General features: G+C 41.7%; 1 protein-coding gene across 1 annotated transcript in view; it reads left to right on the top strand.

Moving 5' to 3' along the window:
• Window positions 1-21,307, top strand: part of GPR149 (G protein-coupled receptor 149) — a 206,163-nt gene extending 184,856 nt beyond the window's left edge. Inside the window, exon 4 of the mRNA XM_044291043.1 lies at window positions 19,293-21,307. Coding sequence (XP_044146978.1) covers window positions 19,293-19,862 — 570 coding nt within the window. The 3' untranslated portion in view covers window positions 19,863-21,307. The remainder of the gene's footprint in view (window positions 1-19,292) is intronic.
• Window positions 21,308-24,368: the final 3,061 nt, after the last annotated feature.

The following is a 24,368-nucleotide window of genomic DNA, read 5'->3' as shown; positions in this document are numbered from 1 at the left end:
TTCTTCATTGCTACAATGTATCTAAAGAAATAGAAACAACTTTGCAACTAGTCGATTTAAAAAAAGATTCTACCCTTTTGTATCTACAGCTCCTATGCATGCCTATGCATTTCCATTATTACGGACTGCAAAGAAACCTGTATGGTTTCATCGTGCAATCGTGTTATTCCATTTCTTCTGCCTTATTGCTACTCTTCAGACAGCAGAAGATGGAGTAAGGCTTCGTTCACATCACCATTCAGACTTTCCGTTCTTTTGTTCCGTTTAGGAGCAGGAGAATGGAAAAGACGGAGAAGGCACATAACTGAGCTGAACGAAGCCTAAGGACCCCATAGACTATAATAGAGTCTGTTATGTTTTCCGCTCAGAAGATGACTTTGGAGCCAAGACAAAAGTTGTGCATGCAGGACTTTTGTCTCCGTTTCAAAATCATCTTCTGAACGGAAACATAACGGACCCCATTATAGTCTATAGGGTCCTAAGGGCTCGGTTTGGCTCAGTTATGTGCCTTCTCCGTCCTTTCCATTCTCCTGCTCCTAAACGGAGCAGAAGAACGAAAAGTCTGAATTGTGATGTGAACGAAGCCTAAAGGGAAGGGTACAAAACATGAATGCAGGATAATCTTTGCTTTTGTAGCAGAAAAACACAACTGAAAACACTGGATTCTGACAATAAGATACAGTAAGTACTACAGGGCATATACAAACTAAGAAATGGATGTCTGAAGTGGACAGTCTGTATTGGAAATTACACGTTGCTGTTGATTCTCCAAACAAGGCAGCTCTTGTATCCACTCCCTTAGCAGTGTCATTATACAGCTGGGACTTGTAGTCCTACACATACAACATGCTGCAGAGTCTCCCAGCAGGCAGACATGTCACTCAGGGCAGCTCTTGTATTCACTCCCTTAGCAGAGCAGGGGGAGGGGCAGAGTTCGTTTTTATTGCAAGTAAACAAAGGGCCAGAAAAGAAACAGGGAAATGAGGGAATATATATTTTTTTTTGCATAAAACTTGCTTAGCTCAGTTATATATCAGATTTTCAGTGCAATATATTTTTTTTCATAACTCGGACAACCCCTTTAAGCTGCCTGCTTTCTGTCATTCACTACTGAGAGCTGATGGGCAGTGCTACATGTGATCCAGCTTATATAAAGGCTGGGTCACATGATGCACCGGCCAATCACAGCCATGCCATTAGTAGGCATGGCTGTGATGCATGGGTGTAGGAACCCCCAAAAATTTGGGGAGGGACAGCATTTTTGCTTGCCGGGTATATTCTTATTCAGTAAACTGCGAGTTGTTTATATCGTTAAATTTTAAGTGTGTGTGTGTGTGTGTGTGAAAAATATTTTTCTGGCTAAACAAAATGATGCCTGACTGGTGATTCAGTGATCTCTTTTTGTTGACATGCTTCTGAGCTTGATGAGGATGTATTTGCTTTACCAGGCTTTGTAAAAAACTTGCAGATATCCATTCTGACTTTCTTCACTCCAACTGACTTTTAAGCATAAAGCTAAGGTTCCAGAAAAGACAAAATTTAAAGAAGAATGATAATACTGAATGATAACAAAATATTTAGATTCCTAACCTGGGGGCAGTGGCGTGCCTAGGGTATTTGGCACCCGGGGCGGGTACTTTCCCTGGCACCAGCCAAAACAATAATCTTCCCTTATATATAATTTACTTACAGTTCTGAAGACTCAGGGGTGCTGGCTGGCTTGGCCTCAGGGGTGCTGGCTGGCTAGCTAGGCCGGGCAGAAGGGGTGTGGGAGACTGGGAGCCTTTTTCTCCAAGCTGCTCCAGATCAGTGCTCTGGGCAGCTGGGCTCTGGGCTGGAAGTGGACACAATAAGAAAAAAATATTTTTCATTACACTTTAGGTCAGACCATCAATCAGACCCCCAATGTTAATCAGACCTCAGCTAACAGCCCCAATAAGATCTCCAATGTTAATAAGACCTCAGATCACACCTTAGCTCAGACCCCAATATGAATGACCCCCAATCAGACCTCAAATAAGAGCCCCATGCCTCATAGCAGCCCCCAGTGCCTCTCCAGCAGCCCCCAGTGCCTCTTATCAGCCCCCCAGTGCCTCTCATCAGCCCCTCTAGCGCCTCTCATCAGCCAGTAATAACAGCCCCCCAATCATGTGCCAGTAATAACAGCCCCCCCAATTATGTGCCAGTAATAACAGCCCACCCAATCATGTGCCAGTAATAACAGCCCCCCCATTATGTGCCAGTAATAACAGGGCCCCCCATTATGTGCCAGTAATAACAGCCCCCCGCCAATCATGTGCCAGTAATAACAGGCCCCCCCCCTATCATGTGCCAGTAATAACAGCCCCCCCAATCATGTGCCAGTAATAACAGGGCCTCCCCCTATTATGTGCCAGTAATAACAGGGCCCCCCCCCCCCCATTATGTGCCAGTAATAACAGGGCCCGACCCCCCAATCATGTTCCAGTAATGGAACATGATTCCATATGCTGGCCTTCCATATGATTCCATATTCCATATGCTGGCCTCTGATAGGCTGGCGGCCTAGTGCCGGCAGCCTATCAGAGGAACAGGAAAGGGACACACCTCTCCCCTGCTCCTCCACACAGCCTTCTGTTTGTATTGCTGTCCTGAGGACGGCGATACAAACAGATCACTATGGAGATGAGCGCTTCCACAATGGAAGCGCTCATCTCAGTGCCCCGCCGCCGCCGCACACATTGCCCCGCTGGGGGGGATTTCACCATACCTGTCCCCCCCGCATTATTTCCTGGGGGGGATCCGTCCGCTTTATTAAATGCCCTCACACCGAACTCGAACCCGAACTTTTCCGGCAAAGGTCGGGTTCCGGGTACCAAAAATCGTAAAGTTCGGTTTGCTTGACACTCCGCACTTCCACGTCCACATTTCCGTTCTATTAGTGCCGGCGATGTGCGGTCCGCAAAATGCAAAACACGTGACGAGCATGTGAATGGACCCTAAAGCTGTATCTTGCTTGGATGAAAGTTACAATCAGTAAAGACAAGTTTGAACTTTACCAAAGGTCTGGATCTCAATTTCTGCTGCAAATTCCTCTATTACTCCTATCACTACACTCAATTTTATGCAAGTGAGCCAGGATCCAGGAGTCCAGCCGTACCCAGGTAGGAGACACTGTTGACACAATTACTACTACCATACAGAGACATTACACCACTCTGGCATTCCTAACCTGGGGCGTGAGTTATAACACCTTGAAGGGCCCTGTGACAGTACCCAGCGCACGCTGCAATTGGTGTCACAAACCAAACTATAGAGTATTATACCCGTATCCTGACCCACTGCATAATTTGGCATTAGTGTAACAGTACCACGGTCCTGCTCATTGCAGATACGCCAAAGTTATGTAGAGGCCAGCGCCTATACCTAACTTTGCCGGATCCACTGCCAGCTAAATGGGCTATTAAGACAGGCATCTAAAACAACGGTCTTAATGAATGACCCCCTATTTCTTCTCAGAATTTTGTGTATAAAACCTCCAATTTCTTGACTGAGCGCCTTTATTTCCTATCATGTACTGCTTAAAAAGAGTCAATACCATTGTACATTGCACATTGAAAATATGATTCATCATGTCTGGCTCCGTCAATATGATTACATCAGAAGATAAAGGTTACCCAAGTGACCAAATGAGAAAGATATACAAGTATCTCGACCAGATTTGAGTCCCCTTTTTCACTTTCCAATTCAATTAAATGTAATTTACAAATTGCATTACTGCACTGCCCTTTTATTTCTTAACACCTTAATCACCAATGTTTTGACCTTAAATGACCCCTTTTTAGTAATTTTGCACACAAGGAAAAAGATTTATTAAGGTTGGTGTTTTGAACAACATTGTTAATTTTCTTTCTGATAATACGAAGTCTCAGATTAAGTTCACATTTCGGCAATTTGCCGGTGATGGTTTTTCCCCATTTTATGTATTTTATTTTACTTAACTTTGTATTTTTTCAACATAATGCGGGATATATATTAAGACCGCCTGTGTCCTGGAGTAAGATGCACCTAATTTATTAAGAAGCAGATTCACCTGAAACTTAAATCTAGACTTGAGCTATAGCTTAACGCCAGTTTCTGGAGTAAGTTATAGGAAATCTGGCAGGCCAAGATAGGCTCCGTCCCTCTAATAAGCCTTGTCCCTTTCTTTGCACTTTGGTAAAGTGGCAAGCAGCTCAAAAAGTAGCAAATTATGGGGCAAATATGGCATGTGCCATAACTTTAGGACATTTTAACAGTAGCTTAATAAATGTCCCTCAGTGTTTCCCCATGAGGTCATAAAAAGACCTCTTTTGTTTTTACAGTTTTCCACTGGAGTATCAATAGGAACCCCAGTTATAGGTGAACACAGTCCTCCGTCCTGGCACCAGTCACTGACAGAACTGTACGGCACGTGGTCATAAACAAAACAAGACACTTGGTCAAAAACAGGTTAAAGTGAACCAGATTGCATGCCAAGCTTCTAGCTTTCTAGATTTATACTAAATACATTTTGAGCCGCCCTATATTACTTGGATTTACAATGTATAGCCTGAGGTCTTATTCACACAGTCAGCGTTTGGTCAGTGATTTCCATCAGTGATTGTGGGCCAAAACCAGGAGAGAAGCCTAGACAGGATAAGATATAATGCAAAGATTTGAATATCTTCTGTGGTTTTGACCCGCACCTGGTCATGGCTCACAATCACTGATGGAAATCCCTAACCAAACACTGTGTGAATGAGGACTGAGTTACCTTTATGATTACTGCTGGGCAATATAGAAAATCAATGTGCAGAGAGCCACAGGGGCAGTAGAAAGTTTGGGAATGGTACTATTCACAGTGGCAGCTCTGGCTCTTCTGCTCTCTGAGCCATACAGTTATGGGAAGGAGCACATCTTCTTCTCTTTGGGACACTCCCTGACTTTGGGGCTCTTGCCTGTAATTGATTGGGGTTCCTTTTTATGTAGATACGTTTTTAGGTTCAAGGCAGGAGCCAGAGACACTGCAGCCATGCAGGAGTGGATGCAGATAATGATGAGGCCAGGTTTTCGTATAACCAGTTCACAGTAATTTAATGAGGCACTTGGACAGTCGGCGCACACGGGAACTGAATTTATTAGGCACAGTCTTTACAGATGACATATGCAGTTTTCCAAAGCTATGTATAAGAGAAAGAAGGCTGAGTCTCTTTCTCATAATATGCACAATTATCCCAAATCATCCCATGGGTGCAACTTGTCTCTCTTACTCCCACTATATTAGTATCTCTGCAATATATAGTCTCTACAGGTGGCCAGTCTGTCCTTTTGTACAGGGGCGTATTGGCCATAGACCTTACAGGGAAATTTCCAGGTGGACCGATGCCCCAGAGGGCCACCTGTCCTTCTTTCTGCTGCTAACCGTTTACATAATGAGCTTTTAACAGTACTTATCGCTGTGAGAATCAGGTAGTCGTGTACCCAGCCAGTGACTGCACATGTACTAATTAAGTCAACTCCCCTGCTCCATAGACAACTGGAGGAGGAGGACAGAAGATGGTAGCTATTAATGGCCACCACATAGAGACAGCTTTTGGGGCAGTATATTGTGCTACACTGTGTTATTTGGTTCTGCTGGGATGGTATTTTGCACTATGGTATTGTTGAACCCCCCCCCCACTTGTGTTTCCTCGCCTTCTGTTAATTTGGACCTGCCTACAAAATGGGGCCACTTTAAAAAAAAAAAAACTCTAGGGCCACTTTGAGTTCCCAGTCCGTTCATGCTTTTGCATGATGGGGAACTTGAAATTTATTTGCACCCACCACATGTAGAGAAGCCTTTAGCTAGGGTGCAGGCATTTACCATCTCTGACAGATGCACAGTAATCATCCTTGTATGGCCATGGAATGTTATGCTGCATCTAGTAACTTTTTCCCTCAAAGGATGGCACATACAGTGTGCTGTTACTCTGATTCTTTTGTAATCCACAGGGCAGGAAGATTCCTTGTCAGCTCTGCTCCTAGCTGCTTACACACTTTCTACATAAGACTGACTTCACTCCCTGCAGAGGAAGGGGTGGTGTCAGCTCATGCCTAGCAATAGTAACCAGGAACTCACTCTCTCCATACACAGCCTATGGGACATACAGTGCACGTACCTCCCAATTATTCTGGACCGTTCGGGACAGTCCCAGATTTTGATGGCTGTCCCGTTGTCCCAGGTTTGTCCCAATTTCTGAGAATGCAGATGTAGTTAAATGAAATGGTGGTGCATGAAGCCATCATCTCCCTGCTCCACCATTCACCAGCACACATCTCCCTAGCAGAAGGCACAATGCAGTGACACATCACGCCTGCTGGGCTGTGTAGGAAGAGCACAGAGACCAATAATCATTCCTGAGCTGGGGAATCTGCCAGTGTTCTCTTCTGCCATGCTCAGCAGGCACAATAATATCTCCGCCAAACACCAATCAGTGATATACATGTCACGATCAGTGTTGGAGAAAAACTCCACACTAATCACAGGTGGGAGGGGAAACAGTAACTGGGCCTGGAAACTAGGGAAGAAACAGGTCACCTCCTAAATAACCCTAATCCGGGCCCTAACTATCTATCAATATGAATATACCTTAAAGGTAGAAATATTCATATGCTGTTTACCTCGGCCCTTATATCCCTATAAGGCTCTGGAATAAGGTTAGGACCAGAGACAACCCATTCCTCCCAAGATGGACGAATGGAAGTCTCTGTCTCAGGCCCAGATACAAACAACAGGGAATATAACAAACACAAAACAATAAGAACAAGACTTATCTGAAAGTAGAAAACTGGCAACTCCAGAAGCACCACAGAGTACAAACGACCAGCTAGTACGAAGGCAGGAAGAACATCTATAAACCGCACTTCCAAGAGTAAAAAGTGTCTAGTTATGGGAAAGGTAGTTTACCAACAAGCAACACCTGAAGCAAGGGGTGTGGCATTCACCAAAACACAGACACAATAAGATCCACAGTGAACTTGTCAATTCAACCCACGAGTTGCCAGTCTCTCCGATATCCTGGTACCTGCCACGGGAACGTCCGTGACATTACATCACTGATCAGCTACTATGATCAATTTTTGGTGCAGGAGTTGTTGTTTTTTTTCTCATTCATGCTGATTGGTTTGCACAGTCTTTTTATTTTTTTGTGCAAAAAAATCAATAAGAATTAGCAGTTGGGGTAGATTGTATCTGTGCTCAATGCTCAGCACAGGGTTGTTGTTTTTTTTGTTGTTGTTCAGAGTGGTTAAGGATAGATACTTGCATAGACTGATACATAGAGATATTAAATTATATGATATAAAGATAGATTAGACAGATACAGTAATATGACAACCAATTTATTGCCCAAAATCCCATATCAGGACTTTTGTCTCCGCTCCAAAATCATTTTCTGAGCGTAAACCTAATGGACCCCATTATAGTCTATGGGGTCCGTAGGCTCCGCTCGCCTCAGTTATGTGCCCAATCCGTCCTTTCCGTTCTCCTGCTCCTATAACGGAGCAGGAGAACGAAAAGGCTGAACGCTGGTGTGAACTCAGCCTTAAAAGGAGAGTAAATTACATCAATACCAGCCCAGGAAGGCTTGGCATTAAAATGTATAAGCTGTGTGACAGAACCTCTGGGTACACCCACAGGTTCCAAGTTTATGAAGGGAAGGACACCCACACTGAACCCCCAGAATGCCCCCATCCTAGAAGTTAAAAAATCTGAGGCTAAATCAACAGTTTATTGGAAAAAATTAAATTTTTCATTTTCATAGCCAAGTGTTTCTAAATTCTGTGAAACACCTGTTGGGTCAAAGTGGTCTGAGCTCTCCATACAGCAATTTGTGACCACATTAAGGATGTTTCTGTAAAATGCAGAATCATAGTAATAAATATTGAGGTTTATTTTGCTTTTAACCCTTGCTGATAAAAAATGGAAATTCTGCAAAATAAAAAAAAATAATAATAATTGTTTAAATTTCACCTCCATTTTACTTAAATTTCTGTGGAACACATAAAGGGTTAACAACATTTCTTATTACCTTCTTGAATAATTTGAATCGGTAGTTTCTAAAATTGGTTCAGTTATATAGATTTCTATTATGTAAGCCCTCAAAGTCAATTCAGAACTGCAAAGCAGTATTCAAAGCAAAAGGTGGCTACTTTGAAGAACCTAGAATATGACATATTTTCAGTTGTTTCACACTTTTTGTTATGTATATAATTCCACATGTGTTAATTCATAGTTTTGATGCCTTCAGTGTGAATCTACAATTTTCATAGTCATGAAAATAAAGAAAACTCTTTGAATGAGAAGGTGTGTCCAAACTTTTGGTCTGTACTGTATGTGTGTTAAATGCAGAGAAATTCAATTTAATAAAATTTTATGTAGCTTTAGGTTTTTTAATAAATATAGGTAAAACCACTAACATGAAGTATGATGTCACGATAAAAATATTCTCAGAAGCACTCGGATAAGTAAAAGCATTTAAAAGTTATAACCACATAAAGTGGCCCATGTCATATTTGCAAAATTAGGCTCAGTCCTTAAATGGGTTCTCCGTGAATGATTTAAAATGGCCACCGGCAACCTGTCCTAGAATATGAGCAGGCCTGGTTGCCTCCACTTGCAGAGCTGCCTGAAGGGGGTGAGGGGGCAGAACTTCAGTGGCACTTGTTAATGGTGGTGAGTTTTCCTGCCAGGTGTCTGGCTGCTCAGCCATGACATGAGGCGTATCATAGGCAGGATCACATCATTATGATCTATTGAAAAGCAGTACAGTGTGTAGTGAGGCCCTGCCCCCTCAGCCTGCTAGACAGCTCTACAACATGTTGCATTTGAAGAGACCCAGAGGCAAACAGTCCTACTCATGTTCTAGGACAGGTTGCTAGAAGCCATTTTAAATATTTTCTGGAGAACCCCTTTAAGGTGAAAACTGGATGTGTCCTGAAGGAGTTAAAGGGTTAAAACATAGCATTCTGCAACAGGAGCTTAGGATCTTACCATATACGATGTATAAGTTACAATTAGTGAAATTCGTGGGATAGAATGCCTAGCATTTTTTGAACTTCATTCTAGTCATTCTGACTAGAGATGAGCGAATCGAAGCTCACGAAAAATTTGATTCACACCGAATCAGTATTTCCTCATGCTTCCTGTTAACGAATCAAATTTTTTCCTAAAATGGCTGCTGCACGTGTGAGGACATGGAGCAATGAAGTCTGGGAATGAGGGATCACCCACAATGCTATGCATGCAGCCAATCAGCAGCCAGCCTGATGTCACAGGCCTAGAAATACCCTCAGCCATCTTGGATTCTGCCATTTTCCAGTGTACTTAGTGCAGGGAGAGACATCAGCAGGCGCTAGGGACAGTGCTAGAAAAAAACGTCATTGTGCTAAAAAAAACTATTTACAAGTGCAGGGAAAGATTATTCAAGGTGTAGGCAAAGGATAGGGAAGAATTATTCCGCAGCCTTTATGTAGAACAGGGTTCAGTAGGGGAGATTACAGCCTGGGTAATAGGAACAATCCTATTACACCTTGCTGCACTGACTGGGGACCCAAATTGCCATTATACAGCTCTGTAATTCCAGCAAACCGTTCTTGATATTGTGGTGCAAGTGCTGTTGATACAGCCATTAACAGGGTTTATTACAAGGAAATATTTTTACGTCTTATTTGCCCATGTGCAGTGCAGGGTGCCTCCTGTTATAAAACGCAGCCTTTATTATTTAGTACGTATAAAATAACAAACTCCCATAAAGACAAAACACAGAAAGAAAAAGAAAAGAAAAACGACACTTCATGAGTGGATATGCACTTAGTGCACTCTGTGGCAGTGTTCCTGTTCCTCACCGAGGTTCTTGAGGACAGCGTGATTTAGGCAGAGTGATAAAATTCCTGGTTTGGGCCTGTCCCTAGATACGGCCCTATGATGCTCTTCCCTGCCTAAAAAACGTAATGGCCGCCCCGATAGTGGTGATCCTGGTTCCATACGCTCACTGAAGAGTACGACAGCCAAAGGTGTTCCGGCTTGACTAATGGTGGTCTGCGCCGATGCCTCAATGAATTCTATGTGAGGTCGCTGGCTGCTACTATGACTATGATTTAAATAGCCCGCCTGGTGTTCTAAAACTTTTTTTTTTTTTCCGGATTGTATTAGTGGGAAAAAAGGGCTTATTAGCCGTTGTGTGGTGAAGTGCGAAAATTACAGCTCTTTTTTTCGTGTATTAGTGGCAAAAGAAAAATACATTTGCCGTTCAGCGGTGCAGTTATATGTTCTAAAGCCCTTTTTGTCGTGTATTAGTGGCAAAAGTAAAATATATTTGCTGTTTAACGGTGCAATCATATGTTCTAAAACAGGGATTTCAAACTGCGGCCCTCCAGCTGTTGCAAAACTACAACTCCCAGCATGCCCGGACAGCCTACAGGTATCAGCCTACAGCAGGGCATTGTGGGAGTTGTAGTTTTGCAACAGCTGGAGGGCCGCAGTTTGAGATGCCTGTTCTAAAACCTTTTGTGGCGTGTATTAGTTGCAAAAGAAAAATATATTTGCCGTTCAGCGGTGCAGGTTGATTAACAGGCACTCTTAACATTCGGAGCCGCATTAAAAACTATGTATTTTATTTGAATATAAATATAAACTTGGATCCAAAGGAAACTATAAACTAAAAACTGAAAATATGAATACCATCAATAAATCGCTGCCAATAACTCATCAAAAAAGCTTCACTGCCAATACAAGCATCATTTCATATAAAAGTTATAAAATTAAAGTAAAGAATAAACTATAAATGACGATTCAGTTCCCTAATTGATGTTTGTTTCTATTGTCCCATGATTTTATCTACAGTAAAAGTTCATAAATCACATAATTAGTCCATTGTTATTTGTCAAAAACCCACAATAAAAAAAGTCTCAAAATATTCCAGAAAAAATATAATGATAAAAAATAAAGAAATAGTGTTAGTGGTACAGAAATAAACTATAAAAAGTGACTTGATAAGTGGTGATTGCAATTCATCTTTAGTAATCCATAATTTATGTCTCTTGTCAATTGTATCTATTTCATATGATTTCATAAAGTGATCAATTTTATATATTTCAAAGGATGTCCTTGACTGCTTCCTTCCAGTTAGTTATAAAACCTTTTTGTCAACGATAATGGGGTGTAGGTGTGTATTCAAATTGGAGGCAAAAGAGGATTCATTCTGTGGTGGGGGGCACTAAAGGAGGCATCAGTCTGTGTGGGGTTAAACTGTATTCAGGATCATAATCTCTGCCAAGTAAGAGATTAAGATGGCGCAGCTCTTTAACTTGTCTTCCTGTGTAATTAGGACAGGTTTTGTGTGGACTAGTAGGATGGCGGCGATTTTATTTTTCCTAATGACTGCTCCCCTGACAAAACGAGCCATTATAACTAATGAAAGGTATTTAGTAATATATTTATAATGAAGTAATATTTAAATATTTTCATTTCTTTAATTCCTGAAGAAACCCTTTAAAGGGAATTACTCAGTGAAGGAGCACTTAAAGGGCATCATTCTGTAAGGTGGATACTTAAGGGGCCATCATACTGTGTGGGGGCAGTTTATGGGGGCCTCATACTATATGTAGGGCACTTTAGCTGACATTATACTGTGACAAGAGGCACTACGGCGACATCACACTGTGTAAGGCACACTAAAAGGAGCATCATATTGTGTGTAGAGGCACCAAAAGTTAATTCTGTTGTGAATGGGGAACATATGCAACATCTTACTGTGAAGGACCAAACTGAATGATGACAATAAGAGAGCACCCTTACTATATTGGGAGGCACAAAGGGGCATAATTATTTTGTGGGGAGCACAAAGGAGATTGGGTAGGATTAGCTGCTGAAGCACCTTAGGTGCCCTTGGTGTTGTCCCTACTTAAATTTCTTTCCTCTAGGACCTTCACATTAAAGCAGACCCATGTATGTTACCTTTACAAAAAGCACTTGAGTACTCCGGTTATATACCCAGGACAACAAACGAGGCACTTGTTAATTAACTGAAAACTGTGAAACCCAAACTAATTAAAAAATAGAATAGACAACAGCGATGAGAAACTTATATGAATTATCTGAAAACTAATATTGCATTATTTAGCAAAGTATGAAAATAGACACAGGGCAGGGTGGCACTTTATTAACTAATTGGAACCAGTGAAACCCAAACTAATTAAAACAGAATGGAAAACAGAGATTAGAGCATTTTATGATGGAACATTTTTTTGGAAACTAACATTCCATAATCTTTTTCATTTATTTATCAGAGATACAACATGTATACAGATTATTTTATACATTATCTTCAAATTGTATGCATTCTGTGCAATACCTGATTTCACACAATGCCTGTAACATATATATTACACTTAATAATAAAACAGTATGCAGTATGCTTTTCTGGAGATGGCTATAGACAGAATTTTAGATTTAAATGTGTATATGCAGGGAGCTCCAATAAATATAACCCTTTCCCTGCCAAGGATTTATCTTATACATCCTCACAGGTTGGCACTTCAGAAGCCAAAGATGCATTTGATATGCCTCTGCTCCTAATGCCTCTATCTCAGGTGTGTAACAGATAGAGATATGAGTAAGTCTTGTTTTAAAGCTGACAGCCTAAGCTTTAAACAGTTTGGGATTGTGGCACTTGTCATAATACAGCCCTAGATACCAAGTCTGACCTGATTCCTAATGGTCCTAGCACCACTTTCACAGTCTTATTTTAAACATTAGAGATCAGTGAATCAATTCTACCAATTTAAAGTTTTTCCCAAATTTCTTGTGGCTTGTTTAGGCCAAATCACGCACACAGAGGACCTCCCATAATACTCCACTGCAAATGATGCATACGAGCCAGTTCCCCCTTTAAAAGGGCAAGAGTACTGGGTGTCTCAAGAGAAAATTGCCCTGTTTAGTTAATGGGATTTTGGGTACTCTTGGGGGTTCCCTTTCTCATTAGGGAGAACAACAAGTATGCATGAGAAGTATTGTAGGCCAGCCAACGCTGCTCTACCTTTCTGGGAAAAATAAATGCAGTATCTTACATCTGCTGGCCTCAGATAGGATTAGTGTTCTTTTCATTTTGTAAGGAAAGCTCATCTTTCCCAGAAACCCAAAGTTATACATTTTATTTGACAGTAAACTTAATTGTAGCAATCAGTGTTAGGCAGCTGCTGCCAAGGCTATTAAGATTATGAGGTGCATTAAATGAAGCATCAATGCACATGATGAGAACATAGTTCTGCCACGCTTTAAATTATTTGTCGGACCTCACATCAAAAATTGCATTAAGCCTCTTAAGTGTATAAAATATTAAGCAACATTTTGACAATGCGCCAGGTGTCTGCTTTTGGCAAATTTTAAAGTATCAGGGGTTAGTAAGGTTTTTTTATTTTATTTTTTTATTACCGTAGGTTACATACATGTTGAAAATTAAAAAAAATGTCCAGGCTACCGGAGGTGCAAAATGTTCAAAAACCTTTGCAGAAAAAGGGTTAAAAGTATAGTAAGAAATTCCCACATAGTTTTAAGGGTAAAAATAAGCTGGTAATAAAAAGTGGACATTTATTTAAGGTTTATTAACTTTAAACCAAGCTCCATCCAATAGGAGGAGAGCCGGTAAGGAGCAATGATTTGAGCTTGATAATAGAGTGCCTGTAGCTAGAGATTCACTATGCTAATCCCACCAGTGATGCTGGAGGAGGGTTACTGTTCCATTATGCATAACCCCATTGCTTGCAAATGGATATGTTGCATTGCCAAAGGTATAACACAATTTGGTGATATAGCCTAGCAATACTAGGCTATATATAAATTCAGTAAGGCTGTTATATAAATTCAGCTCAGGAAACAACAATATAACTCTCAATTTGCATTGTTTTAAATTCTTTATCTAGGGTTTCAGAAAAATACATCATAAGCGGGGAGTAAGGAAAAAAAAAATAGGAAAAAATATAGCAAAAGGCCTACAAAGATACCATTGCATCGATATACAGTATACACAAGTCATCAACCAAGAGTTATAGGAGAAGTAAAAGAAACAGGCAAACAAGTTGTTGTAAAATCTCCAGACTTATTTAAAGCAATTTAATTATTTAATCAAAAAAGGAGGGCCCTGCTCTGGAGTAAATGTAAACCCCAAGTCTGTTTCTCGCTGGGGAGGTATGTGTGAAGATCTGAGTCAGGAGGACAAATAAGAAGAGAATAGATCTGAGAGAGACTATGTCTCACATGGCTGTCACCAGAGCAGAGTAATTCAGAGACAGTGCGGGTCTGAATGGAAGCAGAGAGACAGGGAAGAGACAGCAGGATTTTGACAAGGTTGGCAAGCTCATCAAAACCTAAGATTGCAGGGATCTGAAATTATAGATAAAGATTCTAATGATAGCCAACTATCGTCCTGTAGGAAGTGAGAGCTCAGGATTTGTTGTGGGCCAACCACTTTCTAAAGATAACATCTGTGACTCCCAGGGGGTAGGCAGTGTTCATCACAATATGGTATGGGTGGAAAGGAGAGGGGAAATTACGTGCTGGGGGAAGAAGTGCTGGGCTAGCAATATGCTGGCACTTATTGCTTGGTGTTTCAGTGTCTGGGCAGAAGAGTCACACCAAGGTAAGGCCCAATGGAGAAATGTCACAGAAGTAATGGTTCATTAAGACCCACTCCACAATGCAGGTGAGGTGAGAGGTAATGTAGTACAAGATGATGTCTGGGAAGTCCATGTCTCCTTTATCTTTGGGTCAAGAAAAGAGAGAAAAAATTAGGTGATTTTCCAGCCCAAGTGAAGGAGATAATCGTTGAGGAGAGGAACTGAAGAGGGAGATGTATGGGTAAAGTTTGAAAGAGGTAAAAATCTGCGAAATTGAACTTCAGCCCTTAAAGGGTTATTATGGTGGTATAACTTTAAATAAAAATTGTGTTATTGAGGGCTGCTCCGGTCCCCACTCACTTCTACTTCAGGTTCTCAGACTTGACACCCTAAAAACATTTTGGTTTACTTGCATATCAAATCACTGTCCATAGCAAAGTTCAAGCCATTTGTGGCGTACCACCCAAGAACAGGAAGTGGAGAGGAACACATGCACAGTAGAGCCAAGAGTCTTGTCCAGACTGAGAACTGTTCTACTGTGCATGTGTCAATGCCTCATCACACTACACTTATGTGAGACGACTGGGCCAGGCAGGATGACATACCTAATGAGAAAAATATGGAAAATTTCAGCCAGCACAACCCCTAGCAGGTGCAGATTGCTGTGGCGAAATAGAGATATAAATGTAAAAACACAAAATGCAATCGCACACTGCAACCAGCACTCTGCCCTGCCTTTATGCTGGATGTTGAATTAGGCATTGGTATACATTTTGGCCAAAGCGTAATAAGCCACTCACCACGTCAAGGTCGCCTTCATGAGTGGTCCCTAACACTAGTTCCTACCTTTTATGGGCCATGACAGCCACATAAAGTCCAGGGAGCGCAGGTACAGCATGCACGCCAAGCACACTCTGCTTTTAACCCCGTCCGGTGCCATTACAGCTTTCATCGGATCCAGGGATGCAAGTACTCACATGCATGCTGAGCCCACTTTATACTTCTCCTGGAGCCTAATGGCTACTGGTAGGTGCTGTATAAGCAGACTCAGTTTTATACTGACTTTAAAACCAGCCTCCAGGGGGCAGATTAACTGGACAGGTGTGCTTGACTGCTTGGAGATCGCCACGCCTCCAATACGTACTACAAAGAGAAAAATATGCAAAATTTCAGCCCGCACAACCCCTAGCAGGTGCAGATTGCTGTGGCGAAATAGAGATATAAATGTAAAAACACAAAATGCAATCGCACACTGCAACCAGCACTCTGCCCTGCCTTTATGCTGGATGTTGAATAAGGCATTGGTGTACATTTTGGCCAAAGCGTAATAAGCCACTCACCACGTCAAGGTCGCCTTCATGAGTGGTCCCTAACACTAGTTCCTACCTTTTATGGGCCATGACAGCCACATAAAGTCCAGGGAGCGCAGGTACAGCATGCACGCCAAGCACACTCTGCTTTTAACCCCGTCCGGTGCCATTACAGCTTTCATCGGATCCAGGGATGCAAGTACTCACATGCATGCTGAGCCCACTTTATACTTCTCCTGGAGCCTAATGGCTACTGGTAGGTGCTGTATAAGCAGACTCAGTTTTATACTGACTTTAAAACCAGCCTCCAGGGGGCAGATTAACTGGACAGGTGTGCTTGACTGCTTGGAGATCGCCACGCCTCCAATACGTACTACAAAGAGAAAAATATGGAAAATTTCAGCCCGCACAACCCCTAGCAGGTGCAGATTGCTGTGGCGAAATAGAGATATAAATGTAAAAACACAAAATGCAATCGCACACTGCAACCAGCACTCTGCCCTGCCTTTATGCTGGATGTTGAATGAAGGCGACCTTGACGTGGTGAGTGGCTTATTACGCTTTGGCCAAAATGTACACCAATGCCTAATTCAACATCCAGCATAAAGGCAGGGCAGAGTGCTGGTTGCAGTGTGCGATTGCATTTTGTGTTTTTACATTTATATCTCTATTTCGCCACAGCAATCTGCACCTGCTAGGGGTTGTGCGGGCTGAAATTTTCCATATTTTTCTCTTTGTAGTACGTATTGGAGGCATGGCGATCTCCAAGCAGTCAAGCACACCTGTCCAGTTAATCTGCCCCCTGGAGGCTGGTTTTAAAGTCAGTATAAAACTGAGTCTGCTTATACAGCACCTACCAGTAGCCATTAGGCTCCAGGAGAAGTATAAAGTGGGCTCAGCATGCATGTGAGTACTTGCATCCCTGGATCCGATGAAAGCTGTAATGGCACCGGACGGGGTTAAAAGCAGAGTGTGCTTGGCGTGCATGCTGTACCTGCGCTCCCTGGACTTTATGTGGCTGTCATGGCCCATAAAAGGTAGGAACTAGTGTTAGGGACCACTCATGAAGGCGACCTTGACGTGGTGAGTGGCTTATTACGCTTTGGCCAAAATGTACACCAATGCCTTATTCAACATCCAGCATAAAGGCAGGGCAGAGTGCTGGTTGCAGTGTGCGATTGCATTTTGTGTTTTTACATTTATATGACATACCTAATGCCTGGCCCTATCCATCAAACTGCAAATGGATAGACAAGGAGACAGAAGCACGGGATCTTTCATGCACTGAGGAAAGCGCAAGATACCACTCATTTACATTTAAAAAAAAAGTTCAAAAATCTTAAAATCGGAAAACTTTTTTCTTGAAATAAAATCTTCTTTGTATGCATACCTGTGTTAACTTGGGCATAGTTTACTAGCAGTGCTGATGCTAACAGACTTCCCTTAAAATCCACCTACAAAATTAATTATATTTTTCAGTGTTTTTTAATTCGTTTTTTACATATTTTTGATGCATTTTTTAGCACTTTTTTAACCAATGGATGTTCAGTTAAATACAAAACTGCATTTTCAGCTTAAAGTTTTTGGCGCACAGTATACGCGTAAATTACACAAAGCTTTTTTTTATGCTTTCCATTTATTTTAATGCTAGATTCGGTGCAGATTCCACCCCAAGATAGGGCATGCTGCTTCTTTTTTCCACAGAAAAAAAGTGAGTTCCCAAAGTGCTTCTTATTGAAATGAATGCAAGGCTGTTGAGATGTTTTTTGGAGTTGATTTATGAGGCAGAAACGTGTGAACTGTCCCTACCAGATGATATATTTATATATGATATATTTATGTATGACTTCTCCAAAATGCACTGTTATCCCCCCCTTCCCCGAGTGGTCTTGTAAAACCGAGTCACAAACATCTTTTATTGAATCAACAGCCTCACAATACAATACTATAACTTGATATCTAGATTAATCCCATTGTTAGGGTCTGTTCACATGTGATAACAGGTTTCTCGCTGCATTTTTTTCAATAAAAATATAGTACTGTAGGTTCAAGTAACACATGGATATACAGTATTAACTTCATACAGAAGCTAATTAATGTTACTGCTCTATCATAAATGTTACTGTGCAAGAAAAGCAATGCATTCAGCACCCCCTACAGGCTTTGAAAGTGTACAGCAATATAAAATAATATAGCTCTTCAGATTTTTGCACAAATTTTAAACTGCATCTGCTAGAAAAAAAAAAAATTGCTTGTTTGTATATGGATCGGGGAATTGATCAAAAGTCTTATAAAGCTGAATCTAGACAATTACTTTAGTGTCATACATGAATGCAGCCGTAACCGTATGTTGACGTTGTATAGTGAGTGATGTTTTGGCCCATACTGTAATGCACAGGTTTCTTGACTACAACTTTTTTACACTAGGACAACCGAAACAAATACAGTAAGTGGATTATGGAATCAGTGGCGTAGCGTGCATTACCAGTGCCCATAGCAAATCAAATATTGTGCCCCCTAAGCTGCGGATATGCCCTTTTTATAGAACCATGCTCCAGTTGCATCTGTAGCGGGATCAAGCAATGGCGTCTCTGCATACACCTCTTGTGCTCCACTGACATACTACATCTGGTTCCATTCCCAATTCCACCTTCAACCTCCATACTCCCGACCAGCCCCACTGAGAGTAGTATAAGTAAAATTCTCAGTGGTGCTGGTTGGGGCATGGCTTAGCAGTGTCCATGCTCCTGCCATGGTAATGTTACATGAAATGTCAGTGGGGTTGGCAGGCGGCCAAATGGTGCCTCAACAGGTATTCGGACTGGTTTAATAATGGAGTATTATTACTGTGGGGTATCTAAGTAGCCTATAGGAATTATACTCATACTACTCTCTGTGCAGACTCCACTTCACGGTAAAAAAAATTGATTATTAAACCAGTCCCATTCCCTGCTGAGGCACCATGTGGCCCTCTGCCAGCCCCACTGACATTTCATGTAAAATTCCCATGGCAGGAGCCTCCCCACTCTTCTTACTAAAATTACCCCTCTGGGCAGCACAGTAGGGTACAGGGGCAACCGCCCCTCTCCCCCCCCCCCCCCTTCCTCACACATATACACAATACTCCTCTGTATGAAATGGAACATAAAAATGGGAAAACATAGAAGGAAATAGTTATATTACTACTTTTGTCTAGAACATTATATGCTCCTCATGTATGGGCTAGACACAACTGGTTTCATCTTCCAGACTATTACCATGTTAGTATCAATGTATCCCAAAATTGTAATTAATGTAATAAATACTAATTAAAACTATTTTCTTTTCCAGCGTTTTGGAGGAGCACTGGCCATACCACTGTGCGCTTTCCAAGGGACAGTATCCCTTCAAGCACCTACTGGAAAAACTCTTTCCTTGTCTACTTATGAAGTAAGCAGTGAAGGTCAGAAGATTACACCAACATCCAAGAAGATTGAAGTGTACCGGTCAAAAAGTGTTGGTCATGAGCCAAGTAAGGAAGACTCCCCAACCCAGTTTCCAGATACCAATGTCAAAATACATCTTGAGGTTCTAGAAATTTGTGACAATGAAGAAGCAATGGACACTGTATCTATTATCAGCAATATAAGTCAATCTTCTACTCAAGCCCGTTCTCCTTCACTGCGCTATTCTCGTAAGGAGAACCGATTTGTCTCCTGTGATCTGGGAGAAACGGCTTCCTATTCTCTGTTCATTCCAACCAATAATCCAGACAGTGACATAAACATTTCTATACCAGATACTTTTGAAGCTCACCGTCAGAACAGTAAACAGCAGAACGTGGAAAGAGACAGCTACCAGGAGGAAATACAATTGCTGAACAAAGCTTATAGGAAACGGGAGGGAGATAGGGACAGTTAAAGCAGCCCATACACTGTAGATAGCTGTCAGACAAAAGCCAACAGCTGTCCCTCCCAACTTCCCCGTACTAGACAAGCTGCTCGGCTGAGCATGCACTTGTTTTCAATAATAATAAAAATCTTTATTTATGGGTCCAAAATATTCCAAAGCACTTTACAATCAGAGAGCTCATATACAACAAAATGATAAATTACATAGTGAAGAACAAGTCAACAATTAAAACAAGAGGAATGAGGGCCCTGCTCGCAAGAGCTTACAATCTATGAGCAATTAAGGGTGGCACAAAAGATAAAAAGTGCTTGTTTTGTACAATATCCAGCCATCATAACAAAATAGAGGAGTGGAGGGACAGGGCAAGCCTGGCATCTGGGCCCATGGAGAAGAAGGCAGAAGGGAGTAGGTCCAAATCGGCAAAAGAGCTGAGCAGCCGCTGATGTAATATGAATCCTATGCTGCATGGGCAACCAGTAGGCGAGGCATCGGAGTAGTAGTTGAGCCTGGGAGAGGGGAGAGTTTAGTGAGGGCGAGACCAATTAGTAATGAGGTGCAGTAATCGAGTCGGGAATGGATCAGGTCAAACAATTTATATGCTGGTATATAGGTATATGCTGCTGCCAGGCACCTCCGCGACTCACCTTCTGCAGGACATGCTGAAATCCAACAGATCCTTCTTCCCCCTGCTATCTGGTGACATACACATTCAAGGTTGGTGAAACCTGTGGAAATTGTCAGGTTCAGCTGCCATTTAATTCATGTGTGTGGGCTCCTTAAGACTGAACCGTACTTGGAAATCGGAATATAAACTCATCAGTTCTTCTGTATTCACACCAAGTTGTCTAGTTACCGGAACGCTGAATGTCTTAATTGCTTTGTACCTGTTTGTTTCTTGCAGTACCATACAAAAGCTTTGAATTGTCCGATGTTATCTAAAACTATTTATCACTATATGAAAACAATTACGGATGCTTTGTGCCATTAATAAAAATAAAAAAAACATTCCTGTACATATATTGCCAGACTGCTGCACAAAATGTATCAGCATTGCATAGGCAGTAACAATATACACCTGGTAGGTACATTATAGTTTTTAACCGTAAAAAATCGTGTTTTAACTGATATACATGGCTGAAACAATGACAATTCCTCCAGGCGGGGGAAGTTTACATACTTACAAGGTTGTAGGCATCAGCAGCCCTGTCTGTGGAGGTGTGGGGAAAGGAATGGCTCAAAGGACAGCAGGAAAAGGGCATATTGGGGGTCATTTATCAAAGTTTGGCATTTTAGCCCGGTCTTTGATAACACCTGATCCCCCAGAGGATAACGCCAGGAAACTGGCATAAATTATAGCGAATGTGCCGGGTCAATAGACCCATCCACACCATGTCCCCACCCACGTCACCCCCGTCATGCCCCAGTGATAAAGGTGACATAAAAAAAACTGTGAATTGCCGATACCCTCCTAAGTTCACCACATTTTTCATTTTCTAACCCCCTCCCTCATTCCCAAGAGCCAGTCCCCGATAGTTCTATCACCAAATGCTTTGCCTTGGGGACTGCTACCAGGAGTCTTCGGGGAAGGGGGATTTGATTTTCTTCCCTCTGATTCTGTCCAATCACCACAGACATCTAAGTGGCCAGGTGTCAGAGGTGAAGACCCCTGGTAGTCACCCCCTGGGTATTCTGTGATAAAGATGGCTGTCAGGCGAAGAGGGCTAGAAAAAAAAACAGCTGTAAACTCAGCGGGGTATTGCCAATTTGTAAAAGCACTCTGTTTACAAAATTTGGAGACTGAAGATTTACTAAACTGCACACACAGTTTGTCATTTTTATGATCTTCAATTAACGTTTACCCACCACAAGAATTCATAGCTTATCACTATGATATTCAGAATGAGGAGGGCACAGGACAGTGAGGCTCCTGGCACAGCCTCAGTCACTAGAACAAGAGCGCTGCTGTGGAGAAGAAATGCTGAAGGGACATTAGTTCCAACAGGTCAGACTCCAGAGATGATAACATTTGTCAGCTTCTTGCTCACAACAGAATTGTAGCAGTTTATCTCCAATAGGTTTGCTAAGATTCATTTTCTAAACTGAACAATGTTTCTCTTCATAAGTAACAGTCAAAAGTTTTCTTTTCACATTTCTTTCCTTTCACATTTATAGGGCACAAGTAGGTCACAAATTCAGCATTCACTTCAAATGGTGTCTTTCTAGATTGATTGCTCTATTCCACTCTGTGGATTGCCAGATACAGTCGAGTGGAAGTGCTTGGCTAGCAGCCCAATAGAGCAGAATGGAGTGGCAGTGCGGATCCGTGACCTCTACGCTGTCCAAACGGGGCGGCATGGGCACCAGTTATTGTAATCAGCAGGGGCTCCAGCGGTCAGACCTCCACCAATCAGACACTGTGGATTGGGGATAAGTTTTCTTAATGGGACAACCACTTTAACTTCTCAAATAGTACAGAACATAACTCATTTCATGACCAAGGTTTTTTTTAAATGTACAGTATATGTAAATCGTTATGTATCACTGAGTTTTATAATCTATAATATATTGTTCAGAGCCATAAAGAATTTCTAATAAATTGCTCCAAATGCCCTAAACTAAGATGGTTGACAAAGTGAACACTCTTTAAAAGGGAATGCATCACCTACTGTATATATTTTTTACCAATAAACTAATAAACCAGGTAGTAAAACATTTATTTTTAAAAAAATCAGTTTTTATTTTCTAATTGTACATTTTTTTATTTTTTTTTCTGTACAAGATTATGAAATCAACCATCTTGCCTGAGTTTCTGTTAACAAATATACTTTACAGCAGCCACCATGGGGCATAGACACAACAAACAGGAGACGATTCATTGACTTCTAATAGAGAGTTTTTCTAGGCATGCTCTGTGACCTGTGCAGGGGTCATTGCGCCTATGCAACGCCCTTTTTTTCAGACCTGGCGTGAGCGGGGAAAAGTCGCAGATTGTGGCACAATCTGCGCAAAAAATATGCCTAATATATGCATATTTCTATTTAATAAATGACCCCCTATGTTTATATATGGCACAACTGAAATACAGGTTTTACTTCAAAATCGCAGACCCTACTGAAACAGTTATTAAACATTACTTAAAAGCAAGTGCCTGTTTTCAGTAGAAAGTACTTCTTTCAAAAAGAAATTGTTAAAGGGAATCTGTCACCTGGATTTTGGGTATAGAGCTGAGGACATGGGTTGCTAGATGGCCGCTAGCACATCCACAATACCCAGTCCCCATAGCTCTGTGTGCTTTTATTGTGTCAAAAAAATGATTTTATAGATATGTAAATGAAGCTTAGATGAGTCCTGTCTCCTCCATGCTTCAGAGATGAGTCCAGCGTTCTCTGACTCAGCCCAGCCACACCCACACCGCCCCGCATCCTCCGAATCTCCTCCTTGCTCCCCCACGTCACAAAGCTAGAGCGCCGTAATCTCGCCATGCGCGAGCTAGCGCATGCGCAGTTTGTTACTTGAGGCTGATTCCAGCACAGGGAAGGAACACTAGGCTGACACTGCGCATGTGCTAGCTCGCGCATTGCCAGATTACGGCGCTCTAGCTTTGTGACGTCAGGAAGCAAGGAGGAAATTCGCAGTATGCGGGGCGGTGCTGGGCTCCTTCACAGTGGATGTGGCTGGGCTACGGAAACGTTAGTAACCGCTCTTTGGGCTTCTTACTTGCCTCATTTACTTATATATGAAATCATTTTTTTGAAACAATAAAAGCACACAGAGCTATGGGGAACTGGATATTGTGGATGTGCTAGCGGCTATCTAGCAGCCCATGTCCTCAGCTGTATACCCAAAATCCAGATGAGAGGTTCCCTTTAATTAAAATAAAGATACACCTGGAAGTCACTGCTGTCATCCATGCTTAAGTTAAACGCTCTTGTTATGCAAGTTGCGCAGCTGTCTAATTTAACGTATCATAAAACAAGATATTTTTTTATAACCTTTTTTCCCTATGGCAAATGCAGTACAGAATGTACAGATGGAACAGATTGAACCATATTGCAAATTAGCCTTAAATGTCAGCAATGAAAATAAAAAGGAGAATTCTGTGTGTTCTGTAGGAGTCTATCACAGCACACCTGAACATATGATAATTTAGTGTACATCTGCTTTGTACACTGTGCCATGTGGAATATTTAGCCAATAGCAAATAATGTATGTAGTTATTATATTTCTTGGCACTTAAAAATGTACACAGCTTTTAGCTTCTACTATGACCAATACTGTGTTGTTGATGTAGAACATGATATCAATAAAAGTACCTTGGATTAGATTTGCTTGGTGAAACTGATTTGATATGCTTAAGGCCTCTTGCACACGACCGTATTTTCATTCCGTGTCCGCTCAGTTTTTTTTTACAGACCGTATATGGAACTATTCATTTCAATGGGTCCCCCAAAAAAACAGAAGGTACTCTGTGTGCAATGTCCTATTGTTGTCCGCATTACAGACGAGGATAGTACT

The sequence above is a fragment of the Bufo gargarizans genome, chromosome 4 (assembly GCF_014858855.1).
Source record: "Bufo gargarizans isolate SCDJY-AF-19 chromosome 4, ASM1485885v1, whole genome shotgun sequence".
Classification (NCBI taxonomy): domain Eukaryota; kingdom Metazoa; phylum Chordata; class Amphibia; order Anura; family Bufonidae; genus Bufo; species Bufo gargarizans.
The sequence above is the reverse complement of the archived record's forward strand: the minus strand, read 5'-3'. Positions and strand labels throughout refer to the sequence as shown.